The sequence below is a fragment of the Passer domesticus genome, chromosome 32 (assembly GCF_036417665.1).
Source record: "Passer domesticus isolate bPasDom1 chromosome 32, bPasDom1.hap1, whole genome shotgun sequence".
Classification (NCBI taxonomy): Eukaryota; Metazoa; Chordata; class Aves; order Passeriformes; family Passeridae; genus Passer; species Passer domesticus.
Genome location: NC_087505.1, coordinates 3,028,237 through 3,048,277, shown reverse-complemented (window position 1 = coordinate 3,048,277; position 20,041 = coordinate 3,028,237). Strand labels below are relative to the sequence as shown.

Genomic DNA, 20,041 nt, shown 5'->3' with positions numbered 1-20,041 from the left:
TATATATTATATATAATATATTCTATATTATACTATGTATAATATATATTATATAATGTATAATATATATTATAAATAATATTACAATAGATATTGTATAGAACATAAAATACGAAAAGTTTTTTGTGCAACTAAAAAAACCCAATGTGAGGCCATCCACTGATGGTATGTAATCCCAGCAATATTACTCTATATACAGAAAATTATTTTAAGCTTTTTGGGTGCTCTTTGGCTGTTCATCAAAAGCATTCCAGAGCTGGAAATATTGCCCTTTTTTCTCCTATTATTAAACTTTTAAAAATTCTAAGGAGTGAAATGTGTTTTTCACAGTCAGAATTTCTTGTAATTTTTTTTTGTCCTTGATGTTTTCCATGGAGTAGCATTGCCACCTGCTGTTCGATATTCTGAACTACAGTGCTTATTTTGGGTGTTGTACCTCGATTTTATACAGTTCCATCTTCATCATCATCACGTCCTTTAGCGATGGCATTTTTTGGGTTTGAATTTAGGGTAACCTTCCCTTTTCATCATTTTAAGATTTAAAGTGAGGGTGAAACCCTATTGCCTTCCCTTATTAAGGGTTTAAATTGAGAAAATCCCCCTTTCCCCATCATTTCACACATGTAAATTAAGGGAAATGCCACTTTTTCCTATATTTTAGGAGATTAAATTGGTTAGGAAAACCCATTTATTTGTCATTTTATTGGTTTGAGGTCAACACCCAAACTCTGCTTCATCCTTTGGCCCAACCTTCACCCTGGCAGGTTTGAGCTCCTGAACAATCCTCCTGTGCTGACTTTGTCCATTCCTTGTCCTGGCACCAGAGGCAAGACCCAGGAATTTTTCATCTTTCATATTTATTTTGTTTTCTGAAGGTTTTAGGTCTGTGTAATAAAGCCACAGCTGGCGAGTTTTGCTCATTTCCCTTGTACCTCATTATAAATAACAAACATTCAAGGATTCCTCCCAGACAAAATGGCTTTGGCTGCCCTTGGGCTCCTGGGGGTCACCTCTCAGCTGCCCCAAGAAATGGGGGTGGAATACTGTGCTTCCTCTGTGTCTTAGTTTGAAAGACAAATATCTGCCAAGGATGGCAGGAATGAAAAAGAAGACCCCTCGCTCCAAATTATCATAACTTAAAAAATATGGGGCTTTCAGGAAAAATGTAGAAAAGGGAATAACAGCTCTTTAGCAGAAAATAAACAGAACAAACAACACAAACCCAGAACTTTCCCATCTGCTCAGGGGGAAAAAATCTGATTTTTCATGTTTAGTGCAGTGATAACCGCGGCCAGCAGGGGGCGCTGCACTGAGCACTCCCGGCCAGCAGGGGGCGCTGCGATACAGCAACAGCTCAGCCCCGCCCCCTCATTGCCCCGCCCCCTCATCACCTTTGCTCTTGCCCCGCCCAGTCCCTCCTGACCCCGCCCCCTTTATAGTGGCCCCTCCACGTGGCTGTGGGGTTCCTGTCCCCCCAGACCGGGGTCCCCCCTTGTAACACAGCAGGAGCCCCTGCCCTCCCCCAATCCCAAATCACGACCACCCAGGCCTGGAAAGAAGAGGATCCGTTTATTGGGACCACAGGAGTTTATTGGGGCGCAGGGGTTGCTCCCCAGCACGCTGGGGGGCCCCTCCAGCAGCCCCCAAGGCACTGCGGGGCGGTGGGGTGGGCACAGCGGCACCGCCCCCACCCAGCCAAATAATAATAATAATAAAAAAATTACTTTGGTCCTGACAAAACTGGCGAGGGGGCGGCTGCCCGGGCCGGGGGGCACCCGGCTGGTCCACGGCGAGGGGTTAAGGCAGTTTGGGGGGGGCCCTGGCAGGCAGAGGCCTGGGGGGTCCGGAGGGGCTCAGAGGATCTGGCGGGGCATCCCGTAGCCCGTCATGCCAGCCTGCGAGGCGCCCCGGTTGGTGCCCATCTGCAGCCCGATGACGCTCTGCCCCTCCTTCAGCTTGTCCTCGGAGAAGACACGCCGGTTCTCCTGCGACTTTCTGCGGGCACAGCGGGTGTCAGCATCTCCAAGGGACCCCCAGCCCGGCCCCCTCCCCCTCCAGCACCCCCACCTACTTGGGGAACCAGTTGGGGTCTCCCACGAAGAGCCCGTCACCCTTGGCCACGGCCAGGCTGCCCAGGTTCATCAGGGTCCTCTGCACGCACGCCATGTTCTTCCCTGAAGAACCCACAGCAGGCTCAGCTCCATCTCCATCCCCGCCCCATCCGACCCCACGGCCTCCGGGGCGGTCACTCACCCTCCCAGAGATCCACGGTCTGGAAGATGTCGGTGGCGGCGATGCCGTAGCGCTCGGCCGCCTGCAGGAACTGCGAGATCTGCTCCATCTGCTTGAAGGCCATGGCCGACGCCTGGATTTTGGCCACGGGCGCCTGGCCCCGAGGGTGGAGGCTGTTGATGAGCCGGCAGAGCACCTGAAAGCAGGGGCAGGGTTAGGGTTAGGGTTAGGGTTAGGGTTACAGTTAGGGTCAGGATTAAGGTTAGGGTTAGGTTAGGGCTAGGATTAGGGTTAGGGTTAGGGTTAAGAACAGGGTGAAGGTTAGGGTTAGGCTTAGGTTTAGGCTTAGGCTCAAGGTGAGGGTTAGGGTTAGAGTTAGGATTAGGGTTAGGGTTAGGTTAGGATTAGGGTTAGGGTTAAGGACAGGGTTAGGATTAGAGTTAGGGTAACGGTTAGGGTTAGGGTTAGGGTTAGGGTTAGGGTTAGGGTTAGGGTTAAATTTAGGGTTAGGTTCAGGGTTAGGGTTCGACTCAGGGTTATGGTGAGGGTTAGGCTCAGGTGTGTGGCACTGTCACCCCAATGCCCAGCTGGCCTCGGGTGTACTCACTGTGCCATCCTTCAGCCACTGTTGGAAGCCGTCCCTGCCGGGTGCCGGCTGTGCCACCGCGCTGCCGCCGTCGTTGCCACACTGTGCCAGGATCCAGCGCACCAGCACCTGCTCCAGCTCAGGGTCGTACTGCCGGTCGATCTTCTGCTGCACCTCCCGGCTCAGCCCGTACGAGGGGCCCCGGTTTGCCATGCTGACGGCAGGGGGGTCTGTGGGGATGGCACCCCTCAGTGGCGCCGGTGGCACCGCAGCACCCGCCCCGTGATCCCCATCCTGCCTGGATGTCCGGCGTGCACCCTTATCACCCATGCCAGGCGCTGCCCAGGCTCTGCCCTTTTCCTGCCCAGCTGGCGGGAGCAGGCGCTGGCTCTGTGCCCACCTGAGGGGCAGGGTGGGCAGCACCGTGATCCCTCTGTGCCACCTTGAGCATCCCCGTCCTGTGGCCCGGCCCCGGCGCCGCTCACGGGCTTGGCAGCCACCGGGGGCCGGTCACAGCTTGTTTGCTGATCTCGCCCGTTTGCTCGGGCCCAGAGCCAGATCCGGGGCTGGCGCAGGAGCGTGGGGCCAGGGCTGATGGCGGCGGTGTCCCCACCCCGGCGGGGCAGCCAGACCCCACCCCTGGCCAGGTGCTGTGCCAAGGTGCCACTGGAGCGGTGCCACCCGTGCTGGAGATAATGCCCACAGGGGACATGAGCAGAGCGGCCCTGCCCGTACAGCCAGGGTGTCCCGAGCCCCACGGGTCTGTCTGTGCCCTGTGCCCACCAGGGCCGTGGTGGGCACACGAGGCTGCCCACCCCTGCATCGCCCCCACGCCCTGTCCTGCCCCGCTGGCATTTGGGGGCACCGAGAAGCCAGAACGTGCAGGTGGCCCTGCCTGCCCTGGTGTCCCTGTCCCAGCTGGGCACATGTGGCAGTTGCTGCCCAGGGGGTGCCCAGCCCACAGCCGGGGATGTCAGGCTAAGCTCGGGGCAGAGTTCAGCCCTGTCACACACCAAGCTCGGGGGTCTCAGCACCGAGAGCACCGAGTGCTGCCCTCAGGGACAGGAGGAAAACCGACCCCAGCCGGGTGTGCCCCCGGGGCCAAAGCCTTGGGCCACCGCGGGGGTCTCCAGGGCCAGGTCTGGGCCACAGGGACCCCGTGGGGGTGGCGTGGGGAGCGGCCGGCCGGGGGCCAAGGCATTGGGAAACAAAGAGAAGCTGGAACTGGGATCACTTCCCGACCCAGCCGGAGCTTGCCCAGGCGGGATGGGGACACACCCGGATCCAGCCCCGCTGCCCCGGCGACCTCCGGACTCCGCGGGAGGGGCTGCGCCCAATCCGGCTGGGCTGGGGACCCTCCGGCCATCGTGGGGACAGCGAGGGTCCCAGTTACGGGGCAGCCACCCGGGGGTCTCCCGGGACAGCCTGGGCACCCCCGAGCTCTCTCCCGGGACTGGCAGGGAAAGCGCTGTACCCAGCCCCGCCGAGACCGAGCGACCCTGGCGACCCCCGAGACCCTCCAGTGCCAACAGGAAGGAGACCACAACCCGCACGAAGCCACCCTGGGGACCCCGACACACCCCGGGGACAGCAGGGAGAGGCTGTGCCCAGGGCTCGACCACCCTGGGCTGCCCAGAGCCCCCCGGGGACAGCGGGGAGGGGACACCGGGGGGACACAGCCACCCCGGTGGCGGCGGGGAGGGGACCGGGGCCAGCCCCGCGGGCGCGCCCCGGGGCTCCCCGCACGGCGGGGCCGGAAGCCGCACCCCGGTCCCGTTTCCCGGGCGCGGCCGCGTGTCCCGGCGGCTCCACGGGCGCGGTCCCGCCGCAGCCGCTACCGGGGCGGGCGGGGGGGACACCCCGGGGGACACCGGGAGCGCCCCGGGGGCTGGTGGCCGCTCCCGAGCCGGTCCCCATCTCCGCCCTGTCGCTGTCGCGGTCCGCATCTCCCTCCCGGTGCCCGCGCCGCTCCCGGTGCCCGGTGCCATCCCCATCCATCACGTGCCCACCGGTGCCCGGTGCCCGCTGCCCGCCCCTCCCTACCTGCGGCGCCGGTCCCGCGCTCCCGGGGCGGCAGTGCCGGATGCCGCCGCCCGCGCCCTTTTCACGGCTGATGTCACCGGCACCGCCCGGCACCGCCCGCCCCCGGGGCGGGATCCGCCGGGCCGGGGCCGGGGCTGGGACCGAGCCGGCACCGCTCCCGGGGCAGCCCCGCCCCGGGAAGGGGACACGGGAGGGGGCACCGCGACAGGGTGGCCGTGGGGGGGACAGGGTGGGGACAGGGTGGCCCTGGTGGCCCAGATGAGGACAGGGTGGCCACGGTGGCAAGTGGACAGAGGGGTTGTGTGGGGACAGTGTGGCTTTGGTGGCCGAGGTGAAGATGGGGTGGCCCTGGTGGCAGGGGGATACAGTGGCTGTGTGGGGACAGAGTGGCTGTGGTGGCCCTGCTGGGGACAGGGTGGTCACAGAGGGGATACAGGGGTTGTGGGAGGGACAGGGTGGCTGTGGTGGCAGGGGGACACGTGGGCTGTAGGGGACAGGGTGGCTCTGGTGGCCACCATGAGGATGGAGTGGCTGTGGTGGGGACAGGGTGACAGGGATTGTAGCAAGGGCAGAGTGGCTGTGGTGGCAGGGGGACACGGGGACAGGGTGGCTGTGGTGGCAGAGGTCAGGATGGGGTGATCAGTGTCACACATGGTGGCTGGCTGTGGTGGCTGAGGTGAGGACAGTGACTGTGGTGGCAGTGCCACACAGGGTGGCTGTGGTGGCTGAGGTGAGGACAGTGGCTGTGGTGGCAGTGCCACACAGGGTGGCTGTGGTGGCAGAGGTCAGGATGTGGTGATCAGTGTCACACACGGTGGCTGGCTGTGGTGGCTGAGGTGAGGACAGTGGCTGTGGTGGCAGTGCCACACAGGGTGGCTGTGGTGGCTGAGGTGACGATGGGGCAGCTGTTACAGGGACACTGTGGTGACAGGCAGACACAGGGCTGTGTGGGGACAGGGTGGCTGTGGTGGCTGAGGTGACGATGGGATGGTTGGGGTGGGGACAGGGTGGCTGTGGTGGCAGAGGGGACACGGGGACAGTGTGGCTGTGGTGGCTGAGATGAGGATGGGGTGGGGCCTGAATGGCTGCAGTGGGAACAGGGGTGACACAGGGGACACAGGGACAGTGTGGCTGTGGTGGGGACAGTGTGGCTGCAGTAGCAGGGACAGAGTGACCATGATGGGGACAGGCCCCTCTGAGGACTTAGGTGGGGGCAGTGCTGTGGTGACAAAACCTCTCACGGTGGCTCTGCTGGGGACAATCTCCACAGTGGCACGTGCCGGCTGCCAGGACCCTGCTGTGATGGCGATGGGGACAACCAGGGCCTGGCTCTGGAGGCAGCTGGGGGACAGCTGGGGCTCGGGGGGGGAGGTGGCCTGGCCAGCAGCGTCGTGTCCCCAGTGGCGTTGGCACAAGTCCCGTCTCCATGGCGAGCGCCACCAAAACAACAAACAAAGCTGGGCCCGAGGCCACCGCTGCCGGAGCAGGGCCACTGCTGCAGTGTCCCTGTCACCCCACCCACCCCGGCAGCCAGATCAGCACCCGCCATGCCCAGCTCGGCTGTGGTGCCACCAGGGCTCAGCTGGCATGGCACTGTCACATTCTGATGCCACCAGGGCTTGGCTGGCATGGCACTGTCACTCTCTGGTGCCACCAGAGCTCGGCTGGCATGGCACTGTCACATTCTGATGCCACCAGAGCTCGGCTGGGCTGGCACTGTCACACTCTGGTGCCACCAGGGCTCAGCTGGCATGGCACTGTCACTCTCTGGTGCCACCAGAGCTGGGTTAGGATGGCACTGTCACGCTGTGGAGCAGCCCAGAAGTGTCCCCTCGCCCTCCCTGGGTCCCTCCCGCACCCATGGGTGCCACAGGGTGGGGTGGCTTTACCCTCCAAGGGCTGTGGGTGTCCCCTGGGGATCTCGGGTGGCGTTTCCTGTGGCTTTGGGGACGTGGGTGGGGGACCCGTGGAGGAGGGAGCAGGGCAGGGAGTGACACAGGGGTGACCCACGGAACAGGGGTGACATGGGGGGGACAAGGTCAGGGGGTGACAGAGAGGTGCAGAACAGGGGTGGGGTTAGGGGTGACACAGAGCAGGGCCTAGGGGTGACAAAGCAGGAGATTGAGGGGTGACACAGGGGACAGGATGCACTGGGGGTGGCCCAGGGTGACACAGGGGACAGGACATAGGGGTAACAAAGCAGATTTAGGGGTGACACAGGGGTCAGGACCCACGGGGGGGGTGGCCCAGGGTGACACAGAGCAGCAGCAGGACAGTCCCAAGAGACCTGGGTGACACTGGGGCACAGTCTGGGAGGTCTCAGCCAGGGGACACAGGGGGCAATTTGGGGACAGGACCCCCAGAGGGCACAGGGGGGTTGATAGAGCAGACACAGAGGGGAGGGGACACTGGGGACAAACTCGGGCAGGGACAGAGGGCAGGATGAGGGGCACACACAGACAGGGCAGGGGGCACGGTGTGATGTGGGCAGGCCACGGGACAACGGGCAGCAGGCAGGGGGACATGGGGGGGACACCAAGGGACAGGGGTGGATGTGACAGGGGGACATGAAGGGAACATGGGGGGGACATGAAGTGGGCGGGGCAAGGGGACACGGGAGGAACTAATAGGGGACATGAGGGGACATAGCAGGGGGACACAAGGAGACATAATGGGGGACATGGGGTGGGCGTGGGAGGGGGACACAAGGAGACACGGGGGACATGGCAGGGGAACACAAGGGGACAAGAAGTGGGCGTGGCAGGGGGACACGAGGGGACATAATGGGGGAACATGGCAGGGGGACAAAGGGGGACAGTGGGGGGGTGACCAACGCCCGTGACCCGACGCGACCCGCGCCGCAGCCCACGCGCGACCCCCGGTGACGTCATCGCCTCTCCCCGCCCCCCCGGTGACGCGCTCCCGCGCCGTGGCCATATAAGGGCATGAGCGCGCGGGCCACGCCCCTCCCGCGCGCGCGGGGCCGCCGCCAGGCCCCGCCCCCCCCGCGAGGGAGGGGGAGAACCGGGGGGGGGGGGACACCGGAACGGGGAGGGGAGGGGGAAACTGAGGAAAGAGGGAGGGGACAGGGACATGGGAGAGGGGACAGGAGTGGCGGCCCCCCGCATGAGATGGGGGGGACACCGCGGAGATGGCGGGAAAATCCGATGGGGGGGACACGGAGGAAATGGGGGGACACCCCGAGGGAGGAAGATGAGGAGAGACATGAGGAAAATGGGGCCATGAGGAAAATGGGGGGGACATCACAGAGCAATTCGTGGGGGGACACGAGAAGATCGGGGGTACCAAGAGGATTGGGGGGGTATCAGGAAACGGGGGGGTACCAGGAGGATTTGAGGGGTGGGATTGATAGGGGGAGGCCGGGAGGAGGAGAGTGGGGAAGGGGAAGCTGTGGCCAGGGGATGAGGAAGATGAGGACACAGAATGGGGGAGCCGGGACGAGGTGGGAGGGGGACACCGAGAGGATGGAGGGGGTCGTGGCAGAACCCGGGACGCCTCGGGGGTCCCCCCGCCAACAGGAGCCAGAGCTGCTCTCACGCCTCTTTATTCCCCCCCCGCTCATCCTTTCCCCCGGGGGTCCCTAGAGCAGCGTGGCCACCTCGAAGCGCTCGGAGCAGCACCCGCGGGTGCCCACCCTCTGCCGCCGCTGCTGGACCCCCTCCCTGCGGCGCCGCGCCCCCAACCCCTCGGGACGGGGCGTCTGGCCGCGCTCCTGGGGACCCCCCGTTCCCAGCGCCTCCGCCGACACCGAGCTCACCGGGGCCGAGCCGGGCTCTGCGGGGAGATAAGCAGCGTCCGTGGCAGCCGCCGGGGCGGCCACGGGGCTGCGGGCACGGGGGCGGGGGGCGCGGGGGGGCCGCACTCACGGTGCCGCTGCAGGTCCCGCAGGGCGATGGAGGAGCCGGGCCGGGCCGGGGCCGCGCCCCGGTAAAGCTGCAGCGCCTCCAGGAGCTCCGACTCCAGCGCGAACTCCGCGTCCCACTCGTAGTTCTCGTCCACCGAGGTGTTTCTCCTGCGGGGAGGGGGCGAGGGGCACGGCCCGAGGGGGTGAGACCCCCGGGATGGGCTCCGGGGAAGATCCCAAAAAGAGAAACCCCGGGGACGGGCTGCAGGGGAGACCCCAAAAAGAGAAACCCCGGGGATGGGCTCCGGGGGAGATCCCAAAAAGAGAAACCCCAGGGTTTCTCCCCGGAAAAGAGGATGTGTGTGAAGCCCTGGGGATGGGTAGGAGAGATCAGGGCAGACCCTGAGGTGTCAGATGCCAGGGATGGGCATGAGACCCCCAAGGTGAATGCCAGGAGAGACCCCAAGGCACGGGTGCCCCGGGATGGGTGGCAGGGGCAGATGCCAAGGTCAGATGAGTATCAGGGGCCCCACCCCGAGGGACGTGGGGACACGGCAGGGATGCTGGGGGACAACGGGGATGGTCTCTCAGGACAGGGACAATGGGCAGGGGGGCGTCCCCGGGGCACTGCCGGGCTGGGAGGCAGCCAGGTGGCTCCGTGCCAGGACAGCCCATGCCAGCTGGGTGGGACAGGCCCGGAGCTGCCCCGGCACGCTCCGGGAGCGCATCCCGGTGCCCTGCCCACGGCTCACCTCTTCCCGGCGCCAGCATCCGTCCTGCCCCGTCCCTCCTCCGCTGCCGAGCCCCCACTGTGCCAGCTGCCCCCGTCCCCGACGGGGGTGCCCAGGAAGGTGCCCCCCAAGGACGGTGCCAGCGAGGGGGGCCGCAGGAAGGAGCCGCTGCCCCGGCCGCTGCTCTGGCTGGTCAGGCTGCCCCGCGGGAGCTTCTCCGGGGCTGCGGCGTCCGGCGGCCGCCCCGGGGCCTCAGTCCGGAGATGTGGGGCCGGCTGGGGGGGCGGCCCGGGGCTGGGGGAGCGGGGCCAGGATGGGGAGCCGGGCAGAGAGGCCTTGGCGGGGCCCACGGGCAGCCGGGGGGGCTCAAGGAACGCGGCGGTGGCGGGAGGGGAGGTGGCGTTGGCACTTGTGTCGATGCAGTCCGGGCACAGCGTCCGCCCCGAGCGCGGGGGGCTGGCGGGGGGCTCCGGGGCGGCGCCGGCATTGGGGGGCTCCCCCTGCTCCTCCGGGGGGGGCCAGTCGCCGTCCACACACATCTCCTTGAAGAAGGGCAGGCTGAGGTACTGCAGGATGCCGCTGATGGCCGGGGGGCCGGGGGACACCGGGGGGCTGCTGGCCGGCTGGGGGGAGCCCCGGCGGGGCGGTGAGTCCCAGGGGGGGCCGCGGCGGGGCCGGGGGGGCTCCGGGACGGCGCTGTAAGGCAGGGTGGCGGCGGCAGAGGCCACGGGGCTGACGTCGGTGATGCTCAACGCCACGGTCTCGTCCACGGGGCTGCTGCTGCCGTAGCCGAAGTAGCGGCCGTGCCGGTGACCGGAGGCGCGGGCGCCCCGGCGGGGCTGCCCCGCGGGCTGGGGGCGCAGCGAGACCCCCCTGTGCCACACGGGCTCGTCGTCTTCCTCTTCCTCCTCATCCTCCTCGTCCTCCTCGGCGGGCAGCTGGCGGTAGGGCTGCAGGGGGTCCCGCGGAGGCTCCGGCTCCGGCCGCGGCTCGGTGTCCAGCACGAAGCGGCCGTCGGGGCCGCGGCAGATGCGCTCCAGCGGGACGTGCTCCCGGCCCTGGCTCTCGTAGGCGGGGTAGCAGGAGCCGGCGATGCTCAGCCCCAGGCTGGTGCCGGCTTTCTCGCCCCACAGCAGGCTCCGGTGCAGGCTCCGGCACGGCGACGGCTGCAGCTTCAGCCTCAGCGTGCTGGCAGGGCTACCAGGGCCACGAGCATTGCTGCAAGGGAGAGGCAGCAGCTGCAGCACCCCCGGCCGTGCTGCCACGCCCTGCTCCTGCATTTCCTGAGCTTTTCTCCAGCCAAAACTGCCCAGAGGGAGCACGCCAGGGGAGCACCCCGCTCCTAACGCCCTTAGGCAGTGGCAGCAGCGAGGAGCTGTCCCCAGCCTGTCCCGGTGCTGAGGGAGACAGGGAAAGGGACAGGGATGGAAACATGGCATGGCCAGGAGTGGCTCAGGGAGGGAGAGGGATGGAGGGGAGAATAACATCGAGAGAGTGGGAGAGGGAGGGGAGTGTGGCACAGCCAGGAGTGGGATGAGAGGCAGCAGGATTTGGGGGAGTGGAAACCAGAGGTGTGATGTGGCAGGAGTGGGACAGGGAGGGAATGGGATGTGGAGGAGCAGGGCATGGCAAGAGAGGGACAGGGAGGGAGTGTGGCATGGCATGGCATGGCATGGCATGGCATGGCATGGCATGGCATGGCATGGCAGGAACGTGGCATGGTGGGAGTAGGACAGGAAGGGAACAGGATGGAGGGACCATGGCAGGACAGGGAGGGAATGGGGCATGGTGGGAGCAGGACAGGAAGGGAGTGGGATGGAGGGAGCATGGCAGTGACACAGCAGGACAAGGAGGGAGCGTGACAATGGCGTGACTTACTGTGGAGGTGGAAGCTTCTTGCTGGGGGAGAAGACGAGTGGTGGATCTGGAAGGCCATGAGAACACAGGGGGATCACACGGCGAGCAACTCAAAATGTGATGAGGAGGAGACGGCGGCACCCACTCAGTCCCCCCCAGGCTGGCCTGTCCCCTGTCCCTGTCCCTGTCCCCGGGTACCTTGGCGGCGCTTGCGGACGCGCGCGGCACGGCGCCGGTTCATGATGCAGGCGGCCATGGTGCTGAAGATGACGGCCACGCTGAGGAAGCAGATCCCCCCGATGACCCCCGCCAGCACCGGCTGTGGCAGCAGCTCGGGCAGCTGCGTGCGGGACGGGTACACCTCCATCCCTGCCACACACAGGGCACCCCGTCAGGCTGGCACAGCCCCCTGGTGTCACCAGCATCACGGGGACACAGCAAAGGCTCAGCTCTTGCTCTGCCCTTGGGGGGACCTGTGCCCCCTGCCATGGGCACCAGGAGAGAGGATGCTCTGGTCCCTGAGGCTGAAGGCACTCTGGCTGTTGCCCCCTGGTCCTGCTCTGGCCATGCCCCCAGTTTATCAGCAGGGCCAGCAGGGTGGGAGCAGCATGAAGGAGGTTCTCCTTTGGGAATTTGGATGTTTCCCACCTCGGGTTTCTGTCCCTACATGGCAGCCCAGCCTTACCTGCCGTGGACACGTTCACCGTGTTGCTGGGGTCGCTGATGTAGCTGCCAGCAAAGGCCACCAGTCGGAACTCGTAGAAGGCGTCCTGGGGAGGGACACAGGGCCATCAGCACGCTGCCACAGCGGCCACCGAGCCCTAACCCAGGCAGACCTCACCTTGATGAGCCCTGGCACCAGCACCTGGGTGTCAGTGCCGGGGATGGAGCGCTCCAGCACCTCCCAGCCGCCCTTGTCCTGCCGCAGCTCCAGCGCGTACCCGCTCGGGGCCACCGAGGCACGGGCAGGGGGGTCCCAGCGCAGCAGAACCCCCCGCACGGTCTCGTTGGCCCTCAGAGCCCGGGGTGGGGACAGGAAGACGTGCACGGTCATGGCTGGTGGCTCCGGAGGCACTGTGGTCACTGGGAAGCCTGGGGAGAAAGCAGAGGTTGGCACGAGGCGGGAACGGGGGCACCGGGGGTGTTTTGGGGAGCTGCCCTCACCCCTGGGCACGGAGGTGACGATCTGGCTGAAGGGGCCACTGCCCAGCTTGTTCTGGGCCAGGACGCTGAACTGGTAACTGGTGTCTGGCTGCAGGTTCTCCACCAGAAGGTGCTGAGCCCCCGCTGGCACCGACAGTGACACCCAGTCGTGGTGTGCCCGCGGTGGGTACCTCACCCTGGGGACAGGAGGGACACGTGAGAGGGAGCCGAGGCTCCTGAGGGGGGCACACAGCAGGGGTGGGCACTCACAGAGGGGTGTACCAGACGCTGAACCTCTGGAAGTAGCCTCCATCAAAGCCTGGCTCCCAGGAGATGTTGGCTGCCAGCAGCAGTGGGAGCACGGAGACGTTGGTGACAGCGTGGGGACTGGTACCTGGAGGGCAGAGTGTCACACTGGGGGGCTTGGACCACCCCTTCCAGCACACTGCCCACCCTGAGACCATCCCAGTGACGGGCAGCTCACCCAGTACGTGGACAGAGGTGGCAGTGGTGACACTGGCCACCTGGTTGGTGGCCCTGCATTCCCAGACTCCGTGCTGCTCCTTGATGAGGGGGTGGAGGACGAGGCTGCTGTTGCCATCCACCTGGGCACTGCTCTTCCCCACGCTGCCCACCTGTGGGGCACGGACACGCTGATGGGGGGCCACCATCAGCCTACCCCCTGTGACACTGCCACGCTGGAGACCAGGGGACTTGAAAAAGGGGACATGGCCCCCCACCATGGGGCTGGTTTGGAGACCAAGGGGCAGGGTTTTGCCAATTTTTTAGAGGACAGCCAAGCAAAGTGACCTCAGATCCTTCAGGAACCGTGTGATGGGAGCCCAGTTTAGGATGGGACTCAGTGGGGACAGGAACACTGCCCCAGGAGCCACACAAGCCCAGAAATGATGCCCTGGAGGTCAAAAGCAATCTCTGTCCCCGTGAGGGCCCAGCTGACCCCCCAAAAGAGCAGCCCCTACCTTCACCCAGGTGATGGTGGGTGGGGGATCCCCACGAGCCGCACAGGGGATCACCAGCTCCCGGCCCACCTCCTGGAAATATTCCTCCTTGGGCCGCACCGTGAAGGCAGGAGGGTCCTGCAAGGCAGAGGGGCAGTTTAGGGGAGCTTGGCAGGGGGTGCAAAGCCAGGAGGGGACCCCGAGGGGCTGCTCACCTTCAGGAGGACGCGGGTGGGCCGGGACTCGCCAGCCGTGCCGTAGCTGTTGTAGGGCGTGCAGCGGTACAGCCCCAGAGCGTCGTCGTTGCCCGTGGCGATGACGATGGAGCCGTCAGGCCGCATGGACCAGCCGGGGAGCTGGGAGAGCAGCAGGAGGGATTTGGGAAGGTGGGAAGGGTGGTGGGAGTGGGGAATGGGAGAGGAGGGATTTGGGAAGGTAGAAAGGAGCTGGGTGTGGGGAATGGGAGAGGAGGAGGGATTTGGGAAGGTGGGAAGGGTGGAGGGAGTGGGGAATGGGTGAGCAGGAGAGATCTGGGAAGGTGGGAAGGAGCTAGGAGAGGGAGTGGCCGTACCTTGGACCAGCCAGGGAGCTGGGAGGAGGGAATGGGTGAGGAGCAGGGATCTGGGAAGGGCAGTGGGAGTGGCCCTACCTTGTCCAGCTCCAGCGGGCGCCCGTCCCTGGTCCAGGTGACGGAGAGCAGGGGGGGGTTGGCCCTGGAGGGGCAGCGGATCACGCCCCGCATGCCCTTGGGCAGGTGAGTCTCCGGGAGCATGGTGGTCACCTGCGCTGGGTCTGCGGCGACACACGGGGCTGGGGTCCCCACGGGGCACCCCTGTTCCCACCACAGCCCCCCCAGCAGGGCCCCCCACGGCCCGGAGGTGCAGGAGGGGGTCTTACAGAGCACTGTGACGAAGGCTGAGGCAGAAGGTGGCTTCCAGAGCCCGTTGCTGGGGGTGCAGGTGTATTTCCCAGCGTCGTCTGGGGTCGTTCGCTGCAGCAGGAGGCTCCCGTCCACCAGGACACGGACCCGAGCCTGGAGATGGCTGGCAAGGGATGGCACAGCAGGGAGTGGCACAGCTGGGACTGTCCCTGCTGCCCTGCGGTGGTGGATTTGCCCCCAGCACACACCCAGGCTGTCCCTGGCACTCGGGGCAGGTTTGGGGGCACAGCTGCCCCGGTGCCGTCCCTGTTGCTGCCGTACCTGAGGTGGAAGACGTTGCTGCTGCCCTGGAACCAGGTGTAGGTGAGGTTCCCTGGGTATGCCTCAGCCTGGCACGCCAAAAAGGCATCTTGGGAGATGTTGACGGTGACGTTCTGCGGTGGCACCACGATGATGGGTGGCCCTGGGGTGACGGGCAGTGAGGGCTGGGCACAGCTGCTCCCAAAACCGACCGTGCCATGGCTCCCTCTGTGTGCCCAGCCCACGGCGCAGGGCTGGGGATGCCCTGTCCTTACCCTGCACGAGCACACGGGTGGTGTGGGTGACGGTGCCCTCCTTGCTGGAGGCGTGGCACGTGTAGGTGCCCGCGCTGGCACGTTCCACGGTGGCAATGCTCAGCGTCCCGTTGCTCACCTGCAATGGCACCAGCTGCGGCAGGGCCACCAAGGGACAGCGACCTGCCCCGTGAACCGGGTGGTGGCAGCAGGGAGGGGCCACCGCAGTGGGGTGGGCACCAGAGGCTGGCCACACCCCACAGAGGGGTGACCAGGGGGTTGTCACCCTCACCTGCACCGTGTCCCCGCTCTGGACAGGCAGGTCGCTCCTCTTCCAGGTGACAACAGGCTGGGGGTTGCCGACAGCCCTGCAGGTGAGGCTCAGTGCAGCCTGGTCCCGCACCTCTACGAACGCAGGGGGCGTCTCCAGGAAGGTGGGAGGTGCTGGAAGGCAAATCCAGATCCAAACCCTCACCCTCAGATCTGGCTCAGCTCAGTGCCATGCCTGGGAGACGCGGGCAGAGCAGCGCGGGGTGGGACGGGCCGGTACCGTTGACGGTGAGGTGGATCCAGGTGCCGTTCTGGAAGTCGGCGTCGGTGCTGTGCCGGTCGAGGAAGAGCACCCGGCACTCGTACCAGCCCTGGTCCTCGGCACGCAGCAGGTCCAGGCGCAGCGAGGCACCTTCCTCCAGCCGCACACGGCCTGTGCCACCGGCAGCGGCTCAGGGACAGCCACGTCCCCGGGCCACCCCCTCCTCGGGCCACCCCCTCCCTGGGGCCACCCCTCTGCCAGGTCACCCACTCCCTGGGGCCACCCCTCTCCCGGGTCACCCCCTCCCCGGGGCCACCCCTCCCCAGGGCGCCCGCCCACGCTGGCACCGCGGGGGGCTGGGAACGGCGGTGCCAGAGGTTGGTCACAGCGACACTCAGCACTGCACAGATGGGTGACACGGAGAGGAGGCGACAGTGGCTCCGTCACCCGCCCTCGCGCAGGGTGGCCTCGGCGGAGTCCCCCCGCACGGCGGGTCCGCGCACTTGGAGCATCGCTCCCAGCGGCCGGGCAGGACTGGTCCCAGTCCTGGACCCCTCCCCCGACCCCTTTTCCCCCTTCCCAAGGTCTCTCCCTCCCCCCGGGAGCCCCCCCGGCGCTCTCACCCTTGGGAGCTCTGCTAAGCCCCGGCACCCCCGCGGCACGGGGGGGTCGCGGTGAACCCCCGCCCGCCTCGCTGCAGCTTCCCGGGGGGACACGGCCGGCGGGGCTCCCCCAGGCCGTGGGGTCCTCGCCCCGCGCCAGCCCCGCGGCCTCTTTGATGAGGAGAGGGATAAGGGCCCAAGCGAGAGCGAGCGCAGCCCGTTAATCCCCCGGGCTATTTATTATCAGAGCCATAATCGGCTCAGAGTGCAGCGAGCAATTGGCTCAGCCCAGGCCGGGGTGCGCGGCCAGCGGCCCCCAAGGAACACACCGGCACCCCCTGACCCGGGCACCCACCATCCTGGGCATCCCCTTCCCCGGGCACCCACTGTCCTGGGCATCCCCTTCCGTGGGCATCCACTGTCCAGGGCACCCACCATCCTGGACATCCCCTTCCCTGGGCACCCACTGTCCGGAGCATCCCCTTCCGTGGGCATCCACTGTCCAGGGCACCCACCATCCTGGACATCCCCTTCCCTGGGCACCCACTGTCCTGAGCATACCCTTCCCCGGGCACCCACTGTCCTGAGCATCTCCTTCCCCGGGCATCCACTGCCCTGAGCATCCCCTTCTATGGGCATCCACTGTCCAGGGCACCCACCATCCTGGGCATCCCCTTCCCCGGGCACCCACTGTCCTGAGCATCTCCTTCCCCGGGCATCCACTGCCCTGAGCATCCCCTTCTATGGGCATCCACTGTCCAGGGCACCCACCATCCTGGGCATCCCCTTCCCCGGGCACCCACCATCCTGGGCATCCCCTTCCCCGGGCACCCACTGCCCGGAGCACCCCTTTCCCTGGGCATCCATCCTTCCCTGTCCCCCCGGCACGCCCTGCCCCGGCACTGTCACCCGGGGCACCCCCGGACCATGCCAGGTGACCTTGCTCCCGGGACACCACGGTAGGGATGCGGCACCGGCAGCACCGGAGCAGCCCACGGTGCTCCATCAGCATCCCAGGACCCGCAGCTTCCTGAGGGCTTCCCAACGTGGGAAGTTTTGGGGAGCCCCGCTGCCAGCCCCACCCAGTGTCACAGACAGTCCCCACGCAGTGCCCGGGGCACCGGATCCTGGCTGGCACCGCAGCGGGGTTGGGATTCCGTGTCCCGCCAGACGAGCCCGGCAAGGATGAGGATGAGGAGGAGGAGGAGGAGTGGCAGGAGCCGGGCAGGCGGGTTTGGCACCGAGATCCACCCTGAGCCGTGCGAACCCCGCACACAAACACGTGCAAACCTTTCCCGCAGCGCCCGGAGCTGTTTCCCACCCCTCTGCCTCCACCCCACAGCTGTGGGACGAGGGGTCCGCCAGCCCTGGGAAGTGGGACAGCTCTGGGAAGCTCTGGGAAGCCCCAGCAGCTGCCAGCCCCCAGCCCCAGGCACGGCGGGAGCAGCCGGCTCCCGAACAAAGGTCCCTTTGGAAGGGATCAGAGCGGCCTGGGGACGCCCCTCAGCCTCCCCCTAATCCCCCTGTGCCGGCCCCAGCCCCCTCCTCCTCCTCCACCGCCCTGCAAAAACAAAACCCTGTGGCCCAGCATCCCCCCGCGCCTGGCAACCGACATTCGGCGGGACACAAAGGGGGGACACAAAGGGGCTGCAGCCCCCGCCACGCGGCCACAGCCGGGGAGGAGGGGGCTGAGCCAGGCCAGAGACCACCGACCCCGTTTTAGGGCAGGGGACACCGCGGGTGGCGGTGGCACCCAGGGCAGAGCCGACCCCATCCCATCACGGAGGCAGCTGCAGCCCCCCCGCCCCGATGTCCCCAGGAGTGGCACTGGTGACAGCAGTGGTGACACCTGATCTGATCCACCTGGGAAGCGCCGGGCAGAGGGGGCTGGCATCGCCCTGCACCCACCTCCCTGCCCTTCCCGGCCGATGGAAAACAAGCCGCCCCGCTGCCATGGCGACGGCCGCCAGCCCCCCTGCCCACCCAGCTCGCCCTCATTCCAGCCGCCAGCCCCTTCCCCCAGCGCTGATCCCAATCTGCTCCCGCTGCCCCCGGGGGCGAGGGGACACGGGGGAGGGGGCACCGCCAGCCCCTCGCTGGGTAACCGGAGCCGCGGCAGCTCCGGGGCCCCTCGGCGCTCAGGTAACAGGAGCCCAGCCCTGGCCTCTCCCGGCAGAGCAGGTGCCTTGTCCTGCCCGCGGGGTTCGTTGTCACCGCTGGTGACAACACCTCTGGTCCCCCAGAGCCAAGGCGGAGCTGCTGAAAGCATCCCCCAAAATCCACACCTCACGGGAAGGGGCAGCAGCAGAGTGGGTGTCCCGACCGAGGTGATTTTTAGGCAGGGGACAATCCTGGCAGCAGGGTTTGGGTTGTGATCCGGCCCCCCGAGGAAGGGTCGGAGCACGGATTTTGGCACAGAACATTGGGGTTGGGCTCAGCCCAGATCACCCACGGGCTGCCACCCCTCCCCATGCCCAGGGGACACGCCTGTGGCTCTCCCCTCGCGCTCGCAGGGATCCTCTGGCTGGGATTCCTCCAGCTCTGCCACCGCTCACTTTAAATACCCGCTAAAGCAGCGAATATCCCCCTCCCACGCCCAGCCCGTCCCCGGCCCAGCTTTGCTCCAATTAGCAGCTCCCCCCAAATCCCCTCCCCAGCCTCAACCTTCAGGCGACCCGCAGCCCCCGGGCAGCCCGGTGGCACCGGCGGGGCTCGGCCGTTCCACCCTGCGGGAGATGCCCCAGCAGCCCCGGGGTGGGCTGGGGGGCTTCTCCCACATTTTACCCTGCGGGGATCCCTCCCGCTGCCAGGCTGGGCAGGATCTGCATCCCCTCTGCCAGCCGGGCACCCCCACCCCTGCTGCCGTCCCGGGGATGGGGATTGGCACTCACCTGCTGCAGGGACCTCCCTGGGCCCCCGAGACCCCCCAGAAGAGCCCCCCTCTTCCCCGGGAGTGGGATTAAGGTGGTCCAACACCAGGCAGCACCCGGTTTGACCCAACCGGGGGTCCCGGGAACCCCCGCCCGCCCCGTCCCCGCCACTCACCCGCGTACTCGGGGTCCACGCGCGGCGAGTAGAGCCCGAACTTGATGAAGATGGGGAGGACGAAGCCGAAGCGGACCCACTCGATCACGTAGAGCGGCGGGCGCGCCTCGTGCGCGCCCAGGAGCCCGCAGCCCAGCACCGCGCTGCCCCCGACGCGCCCCACCACGGCCCGGGGCTCGCTCCGGCCGCTGCCTGCGGGAGCGGCACCGGGCCGCGGGTGAGACGGGAACACCGGGACACACCGGGACACACCGGGATGAACCGGGACACGCCGGGATGAACCGGGACACGCCGGGAAGAACCGGGACACACCGCGACTCTTCCCCTGCTCACGAAACCTCCCGCCTCTCCGGGAGCCGGCGCTGGCCAAACCGATCCCACCGCGACGCACCGGGACACACCGGGACACACCGGGACCCTCCTCCCGCCCCCGGACCCCCCGCCCCCGCTGTCCCCAGCTGTCCCCCGCCTCCTCCCGCTTCCCCGCCACCGGCCGGACCGGCCCCGCCGGGACACACCGGGACACACCGGGACCCTTTCCCCGCCCCCGAGCCCCGGCACCGGCCAGACCGGCCCCGCCGCCCCCCCTGCTCCCCGGGGCGGCCCCTCACCCCCGGCTCCGGCGAGCAGGCTGAGGACGGCGGCGCGCAGCCACCACCGCATAGCCCAGGCCCCCTCTGCGGCGGCTCCCGCGGCGTCACCGGGGCCCGCGGAGCGGCGGGCTCGGCCGGGCAGCCCCGGGGGCACCGGCCCCGGGCGGGGGGCGCGGGGGGCTCCGCGTCCCGCCGCTCCTCATGCCCGGCCGCCCGCGCTCGGCTGCGCTCGGCTCTTCCCGGCTGCTTTCGGCTCTTTCCGGCTCGGTTCGGGTCCGTCCGGGTCCGCTCGGCTCCGGCCGCCGCCTCCGGGCGGCCGCAAACAAACCCGCGACGGCGGGAGGGGCCGCCCCGGCCACGCCCCCCGCCGCTCGTTGCCGCGGCGACAGCCAATCAGAAGACGCCGCTGAGCGCTTCCC

The 20,041-nt window shown here is 66.8% G+C and overlaps 1 protein-coding gene across 5 annotated transcripts; it reads right to left on the bottom strand.

Moving 5' to 3' along the window:
• Nucleotides 1-1,550: 1,550 nt before the first annotated feature.
• LOC135288372 (transgelin-2-like) lies at nucleotides 1,551-19,942 on the bottom strand. 5 transcript variants are annotated; one of them, XM_064401744.1, is made up of 23 exons: nucleotides 19,641-19,896; nucleotides 19,030-19,221; nucleotides 15,401-15,553; nucleotides 15,143-15,294; nucleotides 14,872-14,989; nucleotides 14,618-14,759; nucleotides 14,314-14,459; nucleotides 14,066-14,208; nucleotides 13,632-13,772; nucleotides 13,438-13,554; nucleotides 12,942-13,092; nucleotides 12,728-12,851; nucleotides 12,479-12,654; nucleotides 12,156-12,406; nucleotides 12,000-12,084; nucleotides 11,513-11,683; nucleotides 11,336-11,381; nucleotides 9,479-10,675; nucleotides 8,749-8,894; nucleotides 2,840-3,048; nucleotides 2,254-2,428; nucleotides 2,072-2,174; nucleotides 1,551-1,995 (listed from the first exon to the last, which is right to left on the bottom strand). In XM_064401744.1, the coding sequence occupies exons 1-23, from the start codon at nucleotides 19,690-19,692 to the stop codon at nucleotides 1,854-1,856; spliced, it is 4,332 nt and encodes a 1,443-aa protein (XP_064257814.1). In that variant the 5' UTR covers nucleotides 19,693-19,896; the 3' UTR covers nucleotides 1,551-1,853. The 5 variants fall into 5 exon arrangements, with proteins under 5 accessions (XP_064257814.1, XP_064257813.1, XP_064257817.1 ...); XM_064401743.1 differs by having other exon boundaries at nucleotides 12,156-12,654; nucleotides 19,641-19,941; XM_064401746.1 differs by lacking the exons at nucleotides 1,551-1,995; nucleotides 2,072-2,174; nucleotides 2,254-2,428; nucleotides 2,840-3,048 and adding an exon at nucleotides 7,704-8,656 and having other exon boundaries at nucleotides 19,641-19,941.
• Between the last annotated feature and the right edge of the window lie 99 nt (nucleotides 19,943-20,041).